This window comes from Scyliorhinus canicula, chromosome 29 (assembly GCF_902713615.1).
Source record: "Scyliorhinus canicula chromosome 29, sScyCan1.1, whole genome shotgun sequence".
In the NCBI taxonomy this organism is placed as follows: domain Eukaryota; kingdom Metazoa; phylum Chordata; class Chondrichthyes; order Carcharhiniformes; family Scyliorhinidae; genus Scyliorhinus; species Scyliorhinus canicula.
In genome coordinates this window covers 917,824-939,173 of record NC_052174.1, presented here as the reverse complement: position 1 = coordinate 939,173, position 21,350 = coordinate 917,824, and the positions used below count along the sequence as shown (strand labels likewise).

The window sequence follows — 21,350 nt, the reverse complement described above, 5'->3', positions numbered from 1 at the left end:
GGGGTACAATCTTCAACACCCCGTCTCCTCGGTCCCATTTCTCACGTCCGCCCCAGTCCTTCTGCCTTCACAATCACTTTCGCTGCTCCCACCGTCTTTGGAGTTGCAGGTCACCCTCAACTTAGCTGGGCACACTACGCTGAACCTTACCCTGCTGTTATACAGTGCCACTGCCTCCTCGGCAGCTCCACAGTGTTGTCCCGATAGAATGGCGGAGCAGACACGATGGGCCGAATGGCCTAATTCTGCTCCTGTGCCTTATGGCCTTCATAGAACATAGAACAGTACAGCACAGAACAGGCCCTTCGGCCCTCAATGTTGTGCCGAGCCATGATCACCCTACTCAAACCTACGTATCCACCCTATACCCGTAACCCAACAACACCCCCGCCCTTAACTTTACTTTAATTAGGACACTACGGGCAATTTAGCCTGGCCAATCCACCTAACCCGCACATCTTTGGACTGTGGGAGGAAACCGGAGCACCCGGAGGAAACCCACGCACACAGGGGGAGGACGTGCAGACTCCACACAGACAGTGACCCAGCCGGGAATCGAACCTGGGACCCTGGAGCTGTGAAGCATTTATGCTCACCACCATGCTACCCTGCTGCCCAATCATCAACATAATCCACATCAACATCAGTCTTAACATTATCAAAATCAACATTATTAACATTATCCACATCAAAATTATCGGGGTGGGGGGGTGGGGGGGGGGTGAGTGACTTTCTATTTGAGAATAATTAGAATCATAGAATCGTGACGGTGCAGAAGGAGGCCATTCGGCCCATTGAGCCTGCACCGACCCTCCAAAGGAGCACCCTAAGTGGCCCACACCCTTCCCTCGCCCCGTAACCCTGGGCCTTAATCATGGCTGATTCACCAAACCTGTACATCTTTCAACTTGAATGAAAAAAAGGGTTAAATGGGTTATAGTATTAATGGTCCCGGCTTCGAGCAGGTGATATTGGGGGGGGGGGGGGGGGGGGGGGGGGGGGGGGGCCTCAGAACGACCCTTGCCCATTCCTCCCCCCTTATTGGCCCAGTTGAAGTAGGCCCATTAATGAGGCCTAAATGAGGCCTGTAAAGTGCCTGCTGCCCACAACAACCATTAATGGATAATTGGAGGCTGATGGTTTAAATACCAGAGGAAGCTGTGATTTGAGATTGTGCCTTCTTGGGCGAACTGTCTTTTCTGGAAAGGTTCCTCTGTTGTGACGTGGGCTGGATTGTGACGTGGCTTCACATCGAGCCTACACCATGGATTCTCAACTTCTAGGGTGAGTGCTTTTTATTTTGTTTCCCCCCCCCCCCCCCCCCCAGTTGGCCTCTGCTTGGTCCTGTGTTATTTCATGAGTTAATTGTTATTGCTCTAACATCTTTTTAGAGTGCTGCTGCTCCTGGTGACGCTGATCACAGAAGTGAAAACTGACCCACCCCCTGGTAAGCTTTCTTTCTTTCCATCTTCAAAATTGCTTGGGCTTGTAACTTTGCTCCTGAGGTAACGAAGAAGGCCTTAGTTAAATATAGAATTTACAGAGCAGAAGGAGGCTGTTTGGCCCATCGAGTCTGCACCGGCTCCTGGAAAGAGCGCCCTACCCAAGGTCAACACCTCCACCCTATCCCCATAACCCAGTAACCCCACCCAACACTAAGGGCAATTTTGGACACTAAGGGCAATTTATCACGGCCAATCCACCTAACCTGCACATCTTTGGACTGTGGGAGGAAACTGGAGCACCCGGAGGAAACCCACGCACACACGGGGAGGATGTGCAGACTCTGCACAGAGACCCAAGCTGGAATTGAACCTGGGACCCTGGAGCTGTGAAGTGATTGTGCTATCCACAATGCTGCCTTGTTCTCCCATGTTCCTAAAAATACATTGTGTCTATTGGAGTCTACCCCAAGGAAGGATGGGGCATTCAATGTTCCTTCACTTTGTGATTCGAGGCCTTGTGTAATCATGGTCTTAAGAGAAATGTGGATCACTTTGGGGCATCTAATCAACCACTTCCTTATTGGAGTCAGGTCTATTCTCCAGAATGAGGGGTTCTGGGAAGTATTCCACTCTCTAAGTGCTGCTCTTTGCCCTCCCTCAGTTAGTGATTCTACTGTCTGTGACCTCGTGACTTGATGCAAGGTTTTTTCTCTTTTTTTTCTTCTGAAGGAGCTATCCAGAGAGAATGTCGGGATCGTTACTTCTACATCTGGATCGATAGGAGCTTTCTCTCCACGAGAAACTGGAGCGTTGATGCAAGTGGTGAGCATATAGAACATTACAGTGTGGTACACTCCCTTCGGCCCTCGCTGTTGTGCTGACCTGTGAAACCAGAAGCCCATCTACACTATTCTGTTGTTGTCCATGTGTTTATCTTGCCATTAGCCCAGTACTCTGTATTCCTGTTACTCCCAAAATGAATCTCCTCACTTTTTTTTTTTCTGCATTAAACTCCATTTGCCACCTCTCAGCCCAGCTTGTCTGTGCCCCCTCCCCAAAACCTGGCTGTTGGCAAATGGCCACATTTAACTTCTGTGTGGGGGGGGGGGGGGTAAAATGTGCAGTGACTAGGGACAAATGTCCAGTAACATTTCTGCTGTTGGCTGATTCTAGAAGAAACTGGGATGCAAGAGGGGAGTTGTGTTGGGTGGATTAGTACCCACTGCACCTTGGCAAGGATGTCCTCTTGAGGGGGTGCAATCTGTAAGGGTAAGAACCAGTGAGTTAGGGTGGTTTGGCAAACACTTGCTTATCTCAACCTTCAATGGGATGATGGTTCCTCCTTTTTTATGCAGCATAGAGGGTTAGCACTGCTGCCTCACAGCACCTGGGTTCAAGTCCCGCCTTGTGTGACTGCCTGTGTGGGTTTTCTTCCACAGTCCAAAGATGTGTGGGTATAATGAGCCTCTGTGTAGGGTCCCCTCGAGGGTCAGTGCAGTCTCTGGGCTGAATAGCTGTCAACCATGCAACAGGATGTGTTCTTCACTTGAAGACCGTATTGCTACAATTGTTTGGACACTTTTGCAACTACACCCTGCTTTCTAACCGAATTCTTTTTTTTTTTCTTTTCAGATGATTCTGGAAACAAGTTTCCATTGACCCCTCGGTTTGCAGCCAAGTGTGGCTTCACCATCACCCCTGATAACTGGGGGAACCCGGAGATCCGCGCTTCATTCCTTGCCTGTTTGGTTCAGAATGATGTGAGTAGTTTGGAATAAGAACTAGGAGCAGGAGTCGGCCATCTGGCCCCTCGAGCCTGCTCCGCCATTCAATGAGATCATGGCTGATCTTTTGTGGACTCAGCTCCACTTTCCGGCCCGAACACCATAACCCTTAATCCCTTTATTCTTCAAAAAACTATCTATCTTTACCTTAAAAACATTTAATGAAGGAGCCTCAACTGCTTCACTGGGCAAGGAATTCCATATTCACAACCCTTTGGGTGAAGAAGTTCCTCCTAAACTCAGTCCTAAATCTACTTCCCCTTATTTTGAGGCTATGCCCCCTAGTTCTGCTGTCACCCGCCAGTGGAAACAACCTGCCTGCATCTAGAACACTACAGCGCAGTACGGGCCCTTCGGCCCTCGATGTTGCGCCGACCTGTGAAACCATTTGAAGCCTATCTGACCTACACTATTCCATTTTCATCCATATGTCTATCCAGTGACCACTTAAATGCCCTTAAAGTTGGCGAGTCTACTACTGTTGCAGGCAGGGCGTTCCACACCCCTACTACTCTCTGAGTAAAGAAACTGCCTCTGACATCTGTCCTATATCTACCACCCCTCAATTTAAAGCCATGTCCCTTCATAATTTTATGTTTCTATAAGATTCCCCCCTCATCATTCTAAATTCCAATGAGTACAGTCCCAGTCTACTCGACCTCTCCTCATAATCCAACCCCTTCAGCTCTGGGATTAACCTAGTGAATCTCCTCTGCACACCCTCCAGCGCCAGTACGTCCTTTCTCAAGTAAGGAGACCAAAACTGAACACAATGCTCCAGGTGTCAAGTCTCCAGAAGCCGACGCTAATTTGATAGTGGAGTGGAGAGGTAGGGCTTTGGGCAAGAGATGGTTTTGCACCACTGCCTTGCAGTGCCTGGGTTCAATTCCCACCCCAAGTGCGGAGTTCCCAGTGTCAGTTGTGGGTTTCCTCCTGTGGTCCCAAAGATGTCTGTTGGGTCGATTGGTAAGTGATAAACTGCCCCAAGGTGGCGATAGTATAGTGTGTTTGGTCCAGGTGGGGTGCTCCTTCAGAGGGACTTGATGGGCTGAATGTACTCCTTCTGCGCTGTTGGACCCATCTCCAAAATAAAATGGCAACCATCAAATACCCCTCCCTTGAAGATGTCTGAACACTTCCTGAGGATTGGGTGAACATTCCACCATTTTGGAGGGGTGGGGGGGGGGGGGGGGGGGGGGGGAAGGAATGCTGACTTTAAAGGGCTACCGATGTAGTCCTTGAGGGATCTGAATGATCACTCCTAGTGAAGAGGATTTGGTCTGCACATCAATGGGTTCTACACCAATCCCACATCTAGTTGCAACTTGTGTCTTTTTCTCTCTCTCTATCAGAATGATGACACCTTCTCCCTCAATATCCATCTAAATATTGAGCACCGTCTCTCCCCAAGTGCCTCCTCCACTCACTCGTTTTCCATGACCTGTGGACTTGGTTACCAATGGAGTTCCAGGGAAATAGTTTGTGAAGAGAACTACATGGAGGTAAGGTTATTGTGTAGCATCTGTTTGTCCTCCTTTGTTCATCATGGTCTAATCTCCAATTTCAAATCTGGCTTGACATTGATTCCGAGCCGTATCGCTAGCTTAACCTTAAGATGACCACTGACCAAATGATCCATTCACCTGTTAGCCCTCCTATGCTGCACTCCAGAACAAAGAAAATGACAGCACAGGAACAGGCCCTTCGGCCCTCCCACCCTGCGCCGATCCTTTATCTAAACCTGTCTCCTATTTTCCAAGGATCTACTTCCCTCTGTTCCCGTTCATATACCTGTCTAGATGCCTCTTAAATGATGCTATTGTGCCCGCCTCTACCACCTCCGCTGGTAAAGCGTTCCAGGCACCCACCACCCTCTGCGTAAAAAACTTTCCACGCACATCTCCCTTAAACTTTCCCCCTCTCACCTTGAAATCGTGACCCCTTGTAACTGACACCCCCACTCTTGGGAAAAGTTTGTTGCTGTCCACCCTGTCCATACCTCATAATTTTGTAGACCTCAATCAGGTTCCCCCTCAACCTCTGTATTTCCAACAAAAACAATCCTAATCTGCTCAACCTTTCTTCATAGCTAGCACCCTCCATACCAGGCAACATCCTGGTGAACCTCCTCTGCACCCTCTCCAAGGCATCCACATCCTTCTGGTAATGTGGCGACCAGAACTGCATGTAGTATTCCAAATGTGGCCGAACCAAAGTCCGATACAACTGTAACATTAGCACTGTTGCTTCACAGCTCCAGGGTCCCGGGTTCGATTCCTGGCTTGGGTCACTGTGCGGAGTCTGCAAGTTCTCCCCCATATCTGCGTGGGTTTCCTCCCACACGTCCCAAAAGATGTGCTGTTGGGTAATTTGGACATTCTGAATTCTCCCTCTGAAGCTGAGCAGGTGCTGGAGTATAGGGGATTTTCACAGTAACTCTTTGCTGTGTTAATGAATTGTCACAATAATAAGATTATTGCTGTTACTGGGTTCTGCACCCTGGATGATATATCATGTCTCCAGATGGCTAGCTATAAACTGTTGGTAATAGGCACACCCTAGTCTTGTGTATATACAATTACCACCATGTGATGCCTTAACCCCACCCTTCCACTGTCTCAAACCCCCATTTGACAGCAGGAGTTGAGATGCCTTTTTACTTTATGGGACTCCTCTTCCCTGCAGGTTTCCGTAACCAGATTGTTCCCTGGTATTGCTGAAGAACAAATGGAAATTGAAGATTGGGAGGCAGTTATACCAGCAGTAAGTGGCTCCCAAAAGTATGAGGTGCTCCATCTCACCCCACATGGCCATGTCCTTTTCCCTTGTGTTGCACATGTAAACAATTACAGGAACTGTACATAGTAATTTGTTAGTGTGGAACAAGAGCATCCTGAAACATATTCTTACAGGGAACAGATCAGTCCGAGGGGGAGTCGTTGAGGAGTCTGGTAGCTGTGGGGAAGAAGCTGTTCCTATGTCTGGATGTGCGGGTCTTCAGATTTCTGGACCTTCTGCCTGATGGAAGGGTCTGGAAGAAGGCAAAGCCTGGGTAGGAGGGGTCTCTGATAATGCTGCCTGCCTTCCTGAGGCAGTGGGAGGTGTAGACAGTCAACAGGAGAATGGCAAGCTCGTGTGATGCATTGGGCTGAGTTCACCACATTCTGCAGTGTGATCTTGGGCAGAGTAGTTGCCAGGCTGTGATAGTCTATGACACATCTCTAAAGACATGCCAGGGTTTCTTTAGGTTCCGTTGTCACTTCAACTCCAAGGAATGGAAGGCGTCTTTTCAGTACACCCTCCTTAACAATTGTTTGCAGCATGAAATAGTCTTTTCTACTCATTTCAGTTTGAACTTCAATTTGCTAACCTTCCTGAAGAGGCACCTTGCTTTTCAAATTCTCATAGAACATAGAACAGTACAGAACAGGCCCTTCGGCCCTCGATGTTGTGCTGAGCCATGATCACCCTACTCAAACCCACGTATCCACCCTATACCTGTAACCCAATATCCCCCCCCCCCCCCCCAATCACATTCTGACAGCATCTATCTTTTTGCCCATTACTGGCACCCCATCTCTCTGAAATCTTCCTACTTAAGTTATCACATGCCTGTTAATCATCCATCATTCAGAAATCCTAATGACAAAAGGGGATAAACGGGAAGGACCCTTGAGATGTCCTAGAGAATGCCTGCCTTGGCACTTCTGGAGTGAAGTTTCAACCCGGAACCATATGTCATTAACCGTGATGGGTAATTTTAACATTGGGTGAGCCAGTTGTTTCAAGAGGATGAGTTTGAATCATGACTTTTTGTGTGGTCTTAAGATGTTGACTCCTTTTTCAGGCTCAAGAGGCTATTACGTCAGTCTGGCAGATTGTATTCCAAGTGACTGATGGAGAGAGGACACAGCTGAGGACCATGACCACCACACAAGCGCATGGCTTTGGGTATGGGGTCAACACTACTGCTTCGCGAGTGGTGTTCCGAGCCCCTTACAAATCCAACGAAGCCAGAATTCTAATGGTAAGCTAGCATCTTGTGGAGTTGGGAGGTTTAAGGATGGCAGGATTTTCACCCCCTCTGACATCACCATCTGCCGAGGTGGGATTGAAACCCAGGTTCCCTCCTAATCCCAAACAATACTACCACCTCCCGAGTAAAATTGTAGCATTCCTTTAGGACTGACTTGACCACAACTTCCCTTTTTGAGATGCAGTTTCTCACAGCAACAGAAAGGAAGTATTGCTTATGAGAATCAAGCCAATTGACAAAATTCCATCCATCAGTTCCTGAACTCTCGACTCCATGAGTTGATTAATCTACTGTCTTTTCTTCAGATCGACAACATGCCCGTTGAAAATATTAAAGCAACAGTATTCTACAAACAAAGGTGGCTAATCTTGCTGGTTGATACTTCAACTGCCTGTCCAATTGGTAAGATAATCCAATCTTAAACTATTTACTCCTGTGAAGTACAAACATTGATGCTAGCAACCCTTTAGTTGGGCAGTGGAGTGGTGGTTGCTTCAGAACACCAGGGACTCTGGTTTAATTCCTGGCTTGGGTCACTGGAGTCCACACGTCTGCATGGAGTTTACTCTGGGTACCGTTTTCTTGCACAAGTCCCAAAAATGTACTTGGGTTCAGCATTGAATTCTCCCTCTTGTGTACCTGAACAGGTCTGTGGCAACTAGGGGATTTTCACTAACTTCATTGCAGTATTAATGTAAGCCTACTTGTGATAGATTATTAATTGTCCACCAAATTACTGGAACACTTCAAACTGTTTCAGGTCCTGCCATCTTGGAAGATGGCAAGCTCGTTTGGCCCACCCCAAGGATTTTGGCTCCTCTGGTACTCCCTACCAATATAACGGCAGACAGGATTACCATGGGCATTGATGGCAAATTTCTGGATGATGACACCTTGGAGAAGAGGGGCTATGAGCTGTACGTCAACATTTCTGTCATGGCCATTTCTATCCCAGTTGGCGCAGAAGGAGGCTTGAGTAAGGTGGGTCACTAGTCCTCATTAAACCTTTGCTAATCAACCTTTTGACTTTCTAGTGACCTGAAGACTCCAATGGGCCTTAGTCTTTTGATTAAACTAACCACTATTCATTGTAGCAGATTTCTTTACTAATGATGATTAATGGCACCATTTTGGATTTAATACTGACCCTTGCATGGGATATAAATGAGCATAACTTCTGTTCAAGAACAGGCCCTTTGGCCCTCGCACACCTGCATTAATCACTTCTTATCTAGAGCCTACATTCTACACCCCCATCTGTCTAACCAGAAATCTTGAGGTCACTTAATGTTTAGCACAGGGCTAAATCGCTGGCTTTTAAAGCAGGCCAGCAGCACGGTTCAATTCCTGTACCAGCCTCCCCAAACAGGCGATGGAATGTGGTGACTAGGGGCTTTTCACAGTAACGTCATTTTGAAGCCTACTCGTGCCGATAAGCAATTTTCATTTTTTTTCATGTATCTGCCTCAACCTCACTCGGCAGTGCATTCCACGCCACCCCTCCAAACATTCCCCCCCCCCTCCTCGCCACCTGTGCCCATTGGACATTGTATTTCCACCATAGTAAAAAGCCTTAACTCTTCACGCTAATTTATAGCCCTCTTGTCAAGTCAGCCACTGACTTCTTGAGGAAGAACAATCCCAGTTTATTCAATCTCTCCTCATAGCTAATACCCTCCTTTTCTGTACTCTCTCCAAAGCCTCCACTTGCTTCTGGTAGTGTGGTGACCAGAATTGGACACTAGGATTCCAAATGTGGCCTAACATTCTAGAATATATTTGCCAAATGTTGTTCTACATCCTGGCCTATGAAGGCAAGCAGGCCTTGTGTTTTATTCAACCCATGGCAGTAACATGTTATCCTCTTTGATTTTTCAGAGTCATGTACTCAACAACACTTACGGAATTATCTACAGCATCCACTTGCTGCTTGAGCACCAGTGGTTGGATCATCTCCAGGAACTGACGCAGCATAGAGTATATCGTCTGGCATCTACCCCCTTCATTCCTGAAATTCCAAGGGTGATTGGTGAGTGCTACACTCTATTATTCCCACCTGGACCAATTGGCTACAGCAGTGCATGCTTGCCTTTTTTTGTGGGTGGTCTTGGGTTTTAAGACGCTATTGGACCAGGACACCATATTCCCAAGAAAACACCACCCTGAATTTTTCCTCTACCTGGGGGAAGGGGACAAGCTAGGTTTCCCTGGGTGCAATGCCCTCCCATGAAGCATTGACATGACTGAATTGTGCTAAGAGGTCAAACCCAGAGTCTGGGCCAGTGCAATCCACTGGGACCTCAATTGATTACTTTCTTGATGGGATGGAGGGAATGCTTCTGATTTTGGGGTGGGGGTGAAATTTAATGGGCTGTCACGTGCCTAACTGAATTAAACATCTTCCTTTCTAGATACTGACACCACTGATCCTAAGAAACACTTCAATATCACAGTGGGACCATTCCTCCCTGATGTGGAGCTGATTTCCATTACAGTGGCCAACAGGAATCTCTCTGTAGATGACCTGAAGAGACACGGTTACGACATTTACCCTGTTGTCTATCCTAACAACACCATTGACTTCATCATTGAGTTGCAAGTTGGAGCACCATTTGTAACACAGCAGGTTTGTTTCCTCTCCTCTGGGCACTTGATACACTTGCAGTGTGGGTTGTATTGACCTGTGACCCTGTTACGTTGACATTGTGCTTGGACCTTGTGGCAATCGGATCATTTAAAATTTGCCCACTTGATGGACCAGTGCAACATGCTGGTAGAAACTAGGAGACGCAGTACAATACCACAGTGGTTAACACTGTTGCTTCACAGCTCCAGGGTCCCAGGTTTGATTCCCAGCTTGGGTCACGTCTGCATGGGTTTCCTCCCCCAAAGGTGTGCATTGGGCATTCTGAATTGCCCTTGGGTTACATGGCAGTTGGATGGTGTGGGCTTGTGGGATGCTCTTTCAAGAGCTGGTGCAGAATCGAATGGTCTCTGTAAATTCCTACATGATACACTCAGACCCTACTCAATCTCGGGATCCTTTATATTTTTTTTGACAAATCAGACCCGTCTCTCTGGATAATGGACGTGGAGAGGATGTTTACAGAGGGGGCAATCTGATTAAAGGATGATCCTTCAAACAGATACAGGGGATTGCTTCAGCCAGAGGGGGGGGTGAATCTGTGGAACTCTTTGCCGCAGAAGGCTGTGGAGGCTAAATCACTGAGATGGAGGGGCTTGTTTAGCTCACCAGGCTAAATTGCTGGCTTTTAAAGCAGGCCAGCAGCACTGTTCGATTCCCGTATCAGCCTCCCCGGACAGGCGCCGGAATGTGGCGGCTAGGGGCTTTTCACAGTAATTTCATTGAAGTCTACTCGTGACATAAACTTTTTTTTTTTCATTTGTGTTAAGGGGATCGGATGAGAAGGGGATTGGGGATCGGGTGAGAAGGGGATCGGGGGTGAATGGGGAAGAGTAAGGGGATCGGATGAGAAGGGTATTGGGGGTGAATGGGGAAGAGTAAGGGGATCGGGGGTGAATGGGGAAGAGAAATGTATCGACCATCAATGGTCAGAGTGGCCTAATTCTGCTCCTATGTCTTGTATGCTGCTTCCCAAGGAGTTGGGATTAATTCTTTCTCCGCCCCCCCCCCCCCCCCCCCCCCCCCCCCACTTGAGCATTGTTCCATGCTGGTCTCCACAAATGGGTACCAAAAGAGGGGAACAGCCCCCCCCCCCCCAGGTGCATGGCCTCTGGGCAAGAAGACACACACTGCCAGGGTACCACTTTGCCAAGTGGCATTTTTCACACCTGCAATTGGGTCACGTATGTCCTGAAATGAGGGAGGGGGGGGGAAGAAAGGGGAGGGTGTACACCTGGGAATTGAGTTTGAGGGGTGGAGGGAGGATTTTGTTCCTATCGCACTCTCTACCATCCCAGCTTCTACCTCTCTCCAATTAAAATGCTATTCAACTCGTCTAGTATCTCCATGATGACATCCGAAGATACGTCGTGAACATGACCCTAATCTTCAATGTGCTACCAGATGAGCTCTTAACCTTTCCAGTGATTAGAACTGTTGACGTGCATGATGTTGGTGAGTATACATTGCCTTATCCCCTGAATATGACTCCATTTGCCTCCGTTCTTCAGGGGCACTGATACAGAGGCTCCTTATGCTATTAAACTCTAAACATCTCGTCTTTCAGTGCTTCCAGTTATGGTGGGTTTCTGTGGAGATGATTCACTCCACCTGCTGATGGAACATGGGAATCTTGATCACTACTGGTTTCCTTACATTGCTGGTCAGCTCCTCAGTTTTGAGCTGGCTCAGATGTATGCTTACAGGACCCTGGAGAATGGTACACACTTCTTCCTGGCTGTTCCCCTCAACTCCCCAGGAGTTGTTCATGAGGTACCTCCACTCTTCCAGTTCCAACACCTCCATTCTGAAAACCTGCCTTGCATCTGGCTGCATAACACACGCTCTTTATTTCCTCAGGAAATTTCTCTCCATGAATTGCAAGCTAGGATTGACTTCAGCTTGAAGGACAACCAGACGTTGGAGGTGTACAGTAGCTTCACGGTGCGATGTATCTTTTTCATCCCCCACGAGGAAGTCTTGGGTGAGAAATACTGTGATTCTCATAATATCAAAGGTTTTTTCTATTGGGAGCAAGATGAGGTTTGTCAAGTGTAAATTACTAACGCCTCTGGTATTTATTTTCCCCAGTGTGCTTTCAAAATGGAACCATTGCTGTCAGTGTCCAATCGACAATCACCCTTCCAGACATTGATGTTCGCAAATTGGTGCTGAAGGATCCAACTTGTGGACCGAGGGAACAGGATGAGATGAAGGCGCTGTTTGTGTTTGATATCCACTCGTGTGGCACTATTGGAAGGGTATTGCCTTAAGTACTTTTTGAAAGGGTCCTCATCGTTGCTACCAGACTATATTGCCTCAACTTCCTCCTTTGTAGGCCATATTGGTGTGCAGGTCACTGAAAGGGGAAATGTGGGTAGAGAAGGAGTCCAGAAGACATACAGCATGCTTGCTGACTTTGGCCAGGGCATTTTGAGTATAAAAATTGGCTAGTCATGTTGCAGCTGTATAGGCCCTTGGTTAGTTAACACTTGGGAATATCGTCTTCAATTCTGGTCACCACGCTAACATCAAGATGTGGAGGCTTTACAGAGGGTGCAGAAGGAGTTTACCAGGATGTTGCCTGGTATGGAGGGCATTCTGAGAAATTGAATAAACTTGGTTTGTTCTCACTGGAACGAAGGAGGTTGAGGGGTGACCTGAAAAAGCCAACAGACTTTTTCCCAGGGTAGAGGGGCAAAATTTAGAGGAGATGTACAAGGTTATTTTATTGGGGGTAGTGGGTGGCTGGAATTCACTACTGCTGGAGGTGGTGGAAGGAGGGATGATAGTGACATGAGGGGTATTTTGACCTGACAAATACAGGAATAGAGGGATACAGACCCCAGAAGTGTAGATTTTAGTTTAGATGGTCAGCACAGGCTTGGGAGGGCCGAAGGGCCTGTTCTTGCTGCTGTGCTTTGCTTTGTTCTTTGTCCATTCTGAGGTAGTATTGAGTCAAGGGTGTGAAGATTTTGCAGTTGGGGATCTTGACTGTCACTTGTCATCTTGGCCAAGGTCACTGGGTTTCTGCCCCCCCCCCCCCCCAGGCTGCTGTTGCTCCTACTTCAACTTGTGCCAGATTTGGTTCAACTTTTATTCCCAGCTTTTTTTTCTCCAAGACAACTTTTTTTAGTGTGGCCAATCCACCTCCCTTGGATATCTTTGGGTTGTGGGGGTGCAACCCACACAGACTGTGCCAACTTCACACCAACGGGGGGGCTGGGATCAAACTTGGGTGTCGTGAGGCAGCAGTGCTAACCACTGTGCCACCCCTCCCTTGAAGACTATATTTTATTACAGATTTTCCTGTTTTAAGTCTACAAATTTTCTTTCAGTTCATGAAGGACGTCATCGTTTATGAAAACGAAATCTCTTACCCAAAGGAGACCATACCAGTTGACCACCCCATAATAACCAGAGATCCTGACTACAGGTAGGCTGATGGTTCAACTGGGTATCCATTGTGGGCCTACAGTGCTAGGGAGGGGAGTTGCGGGATTATTTTTGACCCAGGAAACGCTGTTCCCATGGGGCTGTTGATTTTGCACAAGCGTGCTGCCCAAGGCCCTTTGCAGGAGTGTGCTGCCTCGTGGCCTACGGCTAGTCCAACATCTACAAAGCTTTGGTACGAGGCGTCTGCCTGGCTGTTCATGCCAATACACACTAGACTGTAAACCTTGGGAGTAAATGTCTCTCTGACTTGCTCTGAATTTCTGCCTCCGTTAGATTAACCATCCTGTGTCGTTACCCAATCAATGACACCCTGAGCATCCAGGCCAGATTTGGGCATCTCCCTGCAGGGTTCCAAGTTCCTGATGGTTTGTCTCTAGTCAGACAAACACTGAAAAGTAAGTTTCTTAATATATTTTTTTTATTAAGCTGGGGCTCGGACATGGCCTGCTGGATCCTGGGGTATGTAACATAACTCTCTGGGTATGTAACATAACTCCTTTCTTTTCCCTCCAGGTAAAGATGCTCTGAATCTACATGCCAGGCTAGCCAGAGGTATTGACATTAACTGCACTCAAGTCAAGGGGGGTTAAGGAGTTCTACAGGAACTCTATATTTTAGGGGTGTGCTAGATTTGATATTAACCAACTGGATCTCAAGGCCATCCTTGTTTCTTTCCAGATCTCTCCTACACCAGTTTCTATGAGGATGAAGACTATCCAGTACTTGTTCACCTGGAACAGCCACTCTACTTTGAAGTTGAGCTCCTCTACAACGAGGACTCCAGTGCTGAATTGTTCTTGGAAAACTGTTGGGCAACTGGCTCGATGGGAATGGCTGGGCAACAACATTGGGACCTCGTTGTTGATGGGTAAGAAACTACAAAGATCGAGGTGGGATCATGTGGGGAGGGGGTTTACAGCCATCCTGGATTTTGCCACAATCATCATATCCCTGCAAGCCAATGGCTCGAGTCTACACCAACCCCCTCGGGCACCCCATTGGGCCCTGTTAGCCAATGGCTCTAGTCTACGCCAACCCTCTCAGGCACCCCATTGGGCCCTGTTAGCCAATGGCTCAAGTCTACACCAACCCTCTCGGGCACCCCATTGGGCCCTGTTAATCATCACCCCCTCCAAACCTATGCCTCAATCCACCTTTTTTTGGACTGTGGGAAGACCTTTGGAGCACCCCGAGGAAACACTCAGACAGACATGAGGAGGATGTGCAGAGGCCAGAATTTAACCCTGGTGCTGAGGCAGCAGTGCTAACCCATCCTCTTGCATGAAACCTGGTGCTTTCTAGCCTCCCCTGGCCAGTTCTTCCTCCTGAAGGAAGCCATTTGATCCCGCTACCTGCTCTAGCACCTAAATGATGCTGCCCGCCCCAGAACCCTTTGCTCCCTTGATCAAAAAGCCACCCTGATTCTACTCATCGTGAATGGAAATGCAGAAAGAGTCCATTCAACCCATCTAGTCTGCACTGTCCCTCCAAAGAGCACCCTACCTCAGTAGACTCTCTCAAACCTGTACATCTCCGAGAACCCACAACATGGAGAATGTACAGACTCCACACATTGAACCCTGGTGCTGTTGAGGCAACAGTCCTGACCATGTATGTAGTCAACTTGCCAAATGGTGGTTCCTCCAAATGACTTTTAGTTCGTCCTGACTATAGAGTCCTGTTGTGATCTAATGGAAGGTTTTTGTTTCAGATGTGAGAATCACATGGAAACCTACATGACCACCTTTCACCCAGTCGTCACCCAACATGTGAAAAACGCTTCCTCCTTGAAGAGATTTGAAGTCCAGACCATTGCCTCCAATAATTCTGGTGGACTGCAAGGCCTTGTAAGTAATTCAGGAGCCGTCCATTTCGAACAGTGCAGGAGGGAGGCCATTCAGCCCATCAATTTCTGCACCAACTCACTTGAGCCCTCACTTCCACCCTATCCTCGTAACCAAATAACCCTTCCTAACCTTTTTTGAACATAGAACATAGCGCAGTACGGGCCCTTCGGCCCTCTATGTTGCGCCGATCTGTGAAACCATCTGAAGCCTATCTGACCTACACTACTCCATTTTCATCCATATGTCTATCCAGTGACCACTTAAATGCCCTTAAAGTTGGCGAGTCTACTACTGTTGCAGGCAGGACGTTCCACACCCCTACTACTCTCTGAGTAAAGAAACTGCCTCTGACATCTGTCCTATATCTACCACCCCTCAATTTAAAGCTATGTCCCCTCGTGTTGGTCATCACCATCCGAGGAAAAGACTCTCACTGTCCACCCTATCTAACCCCTCTGACTATCTTATATGTCTCTATTAAGTCACCTCTCAGCCTTCTCCTCTCTAACGAAAACAACCTCAAGTCCCTGAGCCTTTCCTCGTAAGACCTTCCCTCCATACCAGGCAACATCCTAGTAAATCTCCTCCGAACCCTTTCCAAAGCTTCCACATCCTTCCTATAATGTGGTGACCAGAACTGCACGCAGTACTCCAGGTGCGGCCGCAGCAGAGTTTGTACAGCTGCAGCATGACCTCGTGGCTCCAAAACTGCCAAGGGCAATTTATCATGGCCCATCCTCCTAACCTGCACATCTTTGGACTGTGGCAGGAAACCACAGCACCCGGAGGAAACCCACTGCAGACACTGGAGAACGTGCAGTGACCCAGCGGGGAATCTAACCTAGGGGGCACTAAAGCCACAATGCTATCCACTTGTGCTGCCCTCTGCTGAGTATTGGCTGGTGTCTATCCCTCTGATTTTCTTTCTCTCTTAGGTTTACATCCACTGTAATGTAGCAGTTTGTGACTTGACCAATCCAAGTGTTACTTGTGGAAGAAGGTGTACCCCCAGCAAGAGAGGAGGCAAGGATTGAATTAGCTTTGTAAATCTTCACTTGAGATTTGGATTGACTTGACTAGCCTGCTGCATCTTGCTTGATTGATTGAATATTCCCTCCTTCCCTTGTAGGGCCGTACCATTAACCATTCTGCCAAGAGTTGCAAAGTACTGTGTCATCGGGACCTATAAACATCATGACAGTGACTCCATCTCCTGATCACCAGGAGACCAGTGATGGTAAGCTTTTAGTTTAAGACACAAGTGGGTGAATTGTGTTCCTGACCGGAGAACTACTTGTTGACTGAATTGCCATCTCTTTGATTCAGAGGCACGCTGGAAGTTGTCCTGGTGGTGTTGCTGGCTGTAGGTGCTGCTGTGCTGGCCAGTGTCTTGCTCCTGGCTGTGATTACGCTGTTAATCCAGACGCTACTGAATGTGATTTGCTGTGTAAATAAACTCCAATTAAATCTACAACCTTGGCTGTTTGTCTTGCTGTGTACTCGGATGACTAGAGCTTCTTGCAGGCATTGGCTGCTAGATCCCTACAACTATGGGATGTCCTGAAATATTGTGACCAAAGCAAGAGAACTTCTGTTGCACCTGCCCAAACTCTGCTCCAAGGTCCCAGGTTCGATTCCGGCTTGCAGGTTAGGTGGATTGGCCATGATAAATTGCCCTTGGTGTCCAAAATTGCCTTTGGTGTTGGGTGGGGTTACTGGGTTATGGGGATAGGGTGGAGGTGTTGACCTTGGGTAGGGTGCTCTTTCCAAGAGCCGGTGCAGACTCGATGGGCTGAATGGCCTCCTTCTGCACTGTAAATTCTATGAACCACCCCATATAGGGTGGGACAAGACGACTAGTTTCATAACAATTACTACTTTAATTGTTACTGCTAAATCGATCGTGCACTTGTGGCATAATAGCTTTGCAAGTTTGGTAAGTACCAGACAGATATTGGTCTTATCTGTATCTAAATCTCTATCGTCCTCCCATGTTCCTGGCTCTGGTCTATCTTCTGTTAGTCAGATGATGGTCATGGTCAATGTTGCTGCTGCAGGAGAGGTCTGAAGTTGTACCGCACCTTTCAAAACCTGCTCGAGTGTCCACCTTGGGTGGTATCGGGGGGGCATTTGTCAATCAGGGGCTGCCACATCAATTATTGGGGTGGGCACTCCATGGCCGTGTAAGGAGCTTGGGTGCCACTGTCTGGTAAACCCAATGTGAATGACTGGACAGTTCATTGTTCCCAGATGCTCATTGCTGCTGCCAGTTTGTTTGATCAGCTTGTCCAGAAAAGTTGACCACTTTTCCCAGCATCCCTTGCTGGGCACCCTTTTAGGGGGCCGCACTGCTATCTATCTGAATTTTCTTACTGTGTAATAGGGGAGGTAGTGGTATTCTCGCTGGACTAGAGACCTGTGAGTTGTGCCCTGGGTTCAAATCCCCATTGCCGCTGATGGTGATTGAAACTAATCCATGATGACCATTGTCGTAGGAATCTGGTTCACTATATTTGGGGAAGGAAATCTGACCAGATGGTTATGCCATTCTCTATCCACATCCCATGAACAGTTGGATTTACTGTGCAAGGTGAAATATGGGGCAGTGGTGTTCAGGGTGCGTATTGCAAGCATTCCAGATTTTGAACTCTCGTCCAAACTGTTTCCTGTTTGACCCAATTGGTCAACATTTTGCACCATCTTCTCACTATCTGAAGGTGGACAAGGTTTTGGTTATCTGATTGTAGACCGAGAATGGGCCAGTAACTCTTGTATCTAACACTAGCTGTAAATCCAGAATTGAGCAGGCCGTAAAGTTGTCCTTGTTGGCATGACGACCAATCCTGAACTTCTCCTTCTAGAATCTTGCGGCTTGATGTTTGTTGGTTTATTTTGCCACCCAGATTCTCTACTTTCTCTACTTTCAGGAAGGTTTAACAAATCCCCCTTGGGAGCTTGGTGTAGGGTACAGCATGGGATATTTCGTAGCTAGAAAGGGGCAGAATGAATCTTGATGGCAGGATGGTGCTACTGTGCTCCTGGATGTATAAATGCCTTGGATGAACATTGAAGGCTGCTAAATTTGTTGGGGAGGGGCTAAAAGTGGGCAAGATCTGGCTGATTGGGGAGTAAAATGGAGAAAGAGGCCCACCTCTAAATGGTGTGAAGGGTAGCAGGAAGTCGACGTGCATTGGGTTGCAGGTACAGCGAGGAATTAAAGCTTCAGAAAATTGAGCAGACACTGTTAAATAGTTGAGGGGGGTTACTGATTTAATTGTGAAATGCTGCTGTGGGAGAATCTAACTCTGGGCACGAGTCTCGGGGACCCCCCTCTACTGGGTGATGTGTGGAGTTAGCTATGAATCGTTGGAATGGCTGAGCAGGCTAGATGAGCCAAGTGGCCCTCTACCCTCTATGTATGCATCGAAGCTGTGTACCATGCCCCACAACCCCAAAGATGTGCGGTGGCATGGTGAATTGGCCACACTAAATTTTCCCCTTTAATTGGGTATAGACTAGAGTGATCAGGGGTCAGTTAAATTTCAGTCAACATGGGTTTTATGTAATTTGCAGAGCAGCAGATGAGGGGGAGGCAGTGGAATGTGTGTGGGACTGAAATAGGGTCCTTCAGCCATTAATATCCCATCTGCAGGAAGAGAACAATGTGGAGTGTGTCCCAAAACTTGTTCCCAAGGGTTTTTCAGGAGGGTGGTGAATGTTGTCTATATGGACTTCAGTAAAGGTCCCTCATGGCAGACTGGTACAAAAGGTGAAGTCACACGGGACCAGGGCGAGCTGGCAGGGTGGATACAGAACTGGCTCGGTTATAGAGGAAGGGTGTATATATGGCTGGGGGTAGAGGGCAGTGTCTCTGGCTGGGAGGGGGGGGGGGGTCTAGAACAAGTCCCAGTCCCAGGATATGAGGTAGACTGCTCCCCAGGAAGCTGTGGTAGGCAGTCGGTGAATGAAATGGATGGGTTTCTGTGACCCCAAGGCGAGAAGGGGGTTTATGGGGGGGGGGGGGGGGGGGGGGGGAGAAAGAGACAGGGGTAGGAGTTGGAGGATTAGCCATGATCCTATTGAGTAGCAGAGCAGGTTGGAAGGGCAGGGTAGCCTCCTGCTCTCTTGTTACAGTTTCTCTAGCTGGCTACTCCAGCATGGCTGGAGACTGCACCTGAGGTGGTGTCAGATTGCCATAGAATTTACAGTGCACTTGTGGTCACCAGGAGTTCCCAAAGTGGCAGGACCTGCCCTCTTCCCAAAGGGTGAGGACTGGAGAAGTCCCCAGGCAGGGTTGCTGTTGGGAGCATCGGGATTCTGTATTGCTTTTTGACTCTTCCTGTTCTGTAAGAAGGTCCGGGCCCGTGTAGGCCACCACCCAGCTCGGCTTGGGGATGGCGTGCATAGCACAGCTCCAGGGTCCCGGGTTCGATTCCCGGCTTGGGTCGCTGTCTGTGCAAGAGTCTGCACGTCCTCCCCGTGTCTGCGTGGGTTTCCTCCGGGTGCTCCGGTTTCCTTCCACATTAGGGGGCCTCACGGTAGCATGGTGGTTAGCATCAATGCTTCACAGCTCCAGTGGTCCCAGGTTCGGTTCGCGGCTGGGTCACTGTCTGTGCGGAGTCTGCACGTCCTCCCCGTGTGTGCGTGGGTTTCCTCCGGGTGCTCGGTTTCCTCCCACAGTCCAAAGATGTGGGTTAGGGGATTGGCCAGGCTAAATTGCCCGTAGTGTAGTTAATGGGGGGATTGTTGGGATACGGGTTCCGTGGGTTTAAGTGGGGTGATCATTGCTCGGCACAACATCGAGGGCCGAAGGGCCTGTTCTGTGCTGTACTGTTCTATCTTCTATTCTCCCTCTGTACCTGAACAGGTGCTGGAATGTGGCAACTGGGGGATTTTCACAGTAACTGAATTGCATGTTAATGGAAGCTACTTGACATTTATTATAATGCTCACCATCACGCTTCTTAATCCGAGGGATTATAGCCCCTCCCAGGCCCAATTGGAAGTTTTGAGATGACCACTAACTCTCCCATATTCCTGATCCTATTACCAGACCACCAAACAGGGGATGAAACCCAATATTTACAATGTTATGGCTTGAGGGAAGGATACCTTGCTCCGGGAGGATTTTTAACATCCCAAGAAAATAGCTGACAAGTCCATCAGTAGTGGCGCAATAACGCTTAACTGCTACCTTTATTCCCCACTCCGCACAAAACTCTATCGGATCTCAATCCACCTTTAAATAGTTAGCACTCGGGGGTCCTTGCTGTACAGAGTTGTCTCTGAGCCTCTTTTGAAAAGACAAGTCCTGAACCCTGTCAGAACCATGCAGAATTCTCTGGCTGTATTTTTTATTCTGCAATCTCTCTGCTCTCTATCTGCCACCATTTTGAAAGGGTGCTCCAATCTGCGGGAGCTATAGAACACAACCCTCCCTTTTCAATTAATTGCTACTTAGTTGGTAGAGTTTTGTGCACAAGTATATTTGACTGTAAATAAATAGCATTGATTTCAAACTTGCTAAACTGGTGTATCGAGTCTTTGATCAGTCTTCGGTTTTGAACCTTGTGGTGGTATCAGATACTGGCGGCTCTTGAGGGAGTTGTAATTAGAATTAAGGAAGGTGGACTATATTAACTGCCATAAACAGCCAATTGGAGACAAGCAGTACACTACCAAAGCCTACTACTTAGCTTCGGGCGCCCACTCAGTCAGAGGAACAATGGCTGTTGTCCGGTTTTGAGGCTGCTGGGGTCGAGCTGGTACGGAATAGGAGCCATCTGTCTCATAGCGTGTGTTCACTTGGACTTGTTCTAGTGCAGCTGCTAGGCAGGTCTCTTGGATGGTGTGCAAGGCTCAAGAACTCGAGGGGGCTTTGGGCTTTTGGCGTGGTCGTTGAAATTAGTCCCCAATAATGGGCCCATATCCTGATCATCAGTATGATTTCCTCCGGTGGCTGCTCTGATTGCTGGGTGGCGTTGGCCTGGCTTTGTTCTAGTCTCTTCTGGCGCCGGGGCTGTCTGCTTTGTATCGTTTGCTTAAATGTTTCTCTCTTGTCCCGGAGGTGGCTCATGAGTATGCGATGGCTTTGCAGTATCGGTCTTGTCTGGGAGCTGCAAACTCCAATCCACAGAC

At 48.1% G+C, this 21,350-nt stretch overlaps 1 protein-coding gene across 1 annotated transcript; it reads left to right on the top strand.

The window, feature by feature from the left end:
* The first annotated feature begins 1,145 nt into the window (after positions 1 to 1,145).
* LOC119958270 lies at positions 1,146 to 16,686 on the top strand. Its single transcript, XM_038786701.1, has 23 exons — positions 1,146 to 1,284; positions 1,392 to 1,447; positions 2,175 to 2,267; positions 3,078 to 3,205; positions 4,582 to 4,731; positions 5,915 to 5,992; positions 7,077 to 7,256; positions 7,571 to 7,667; positions 8,026 to 8,246; positions 9,144 to 9,294; positions 9,677 to 9,891; positions 11,250 to 11,364; positions 11,477 to 11,682; positions 11,770 to 11,893; positions 12,001 to 12,170; positions 13,248 to 13,345; positions 13,639 to 13,760; positions 13,879 to 13,917; positions 14,044 to 14,233; positions 15,077 to 15,212; positions 16,148 to 16,234; positions 16,342 to 16,449; positions 16,539 to 16,686. Exons 1-22 carry the CDS (start codon positions 1,265 to 1,267, stop codon positions 16,399 to 16,401), a joined length of 2,736 nt encoding a protein of 911 aa, XP_038642629.1. The 5' UTR covers positions 1,146 to 1,264; the 3' UTR covers positions 16,402 to 16,449; positions 16,539 to 16,686.
* The last annotated feature ends 4,664 nt before the right edge of the window (positions 16,687 to 21,350 follow it).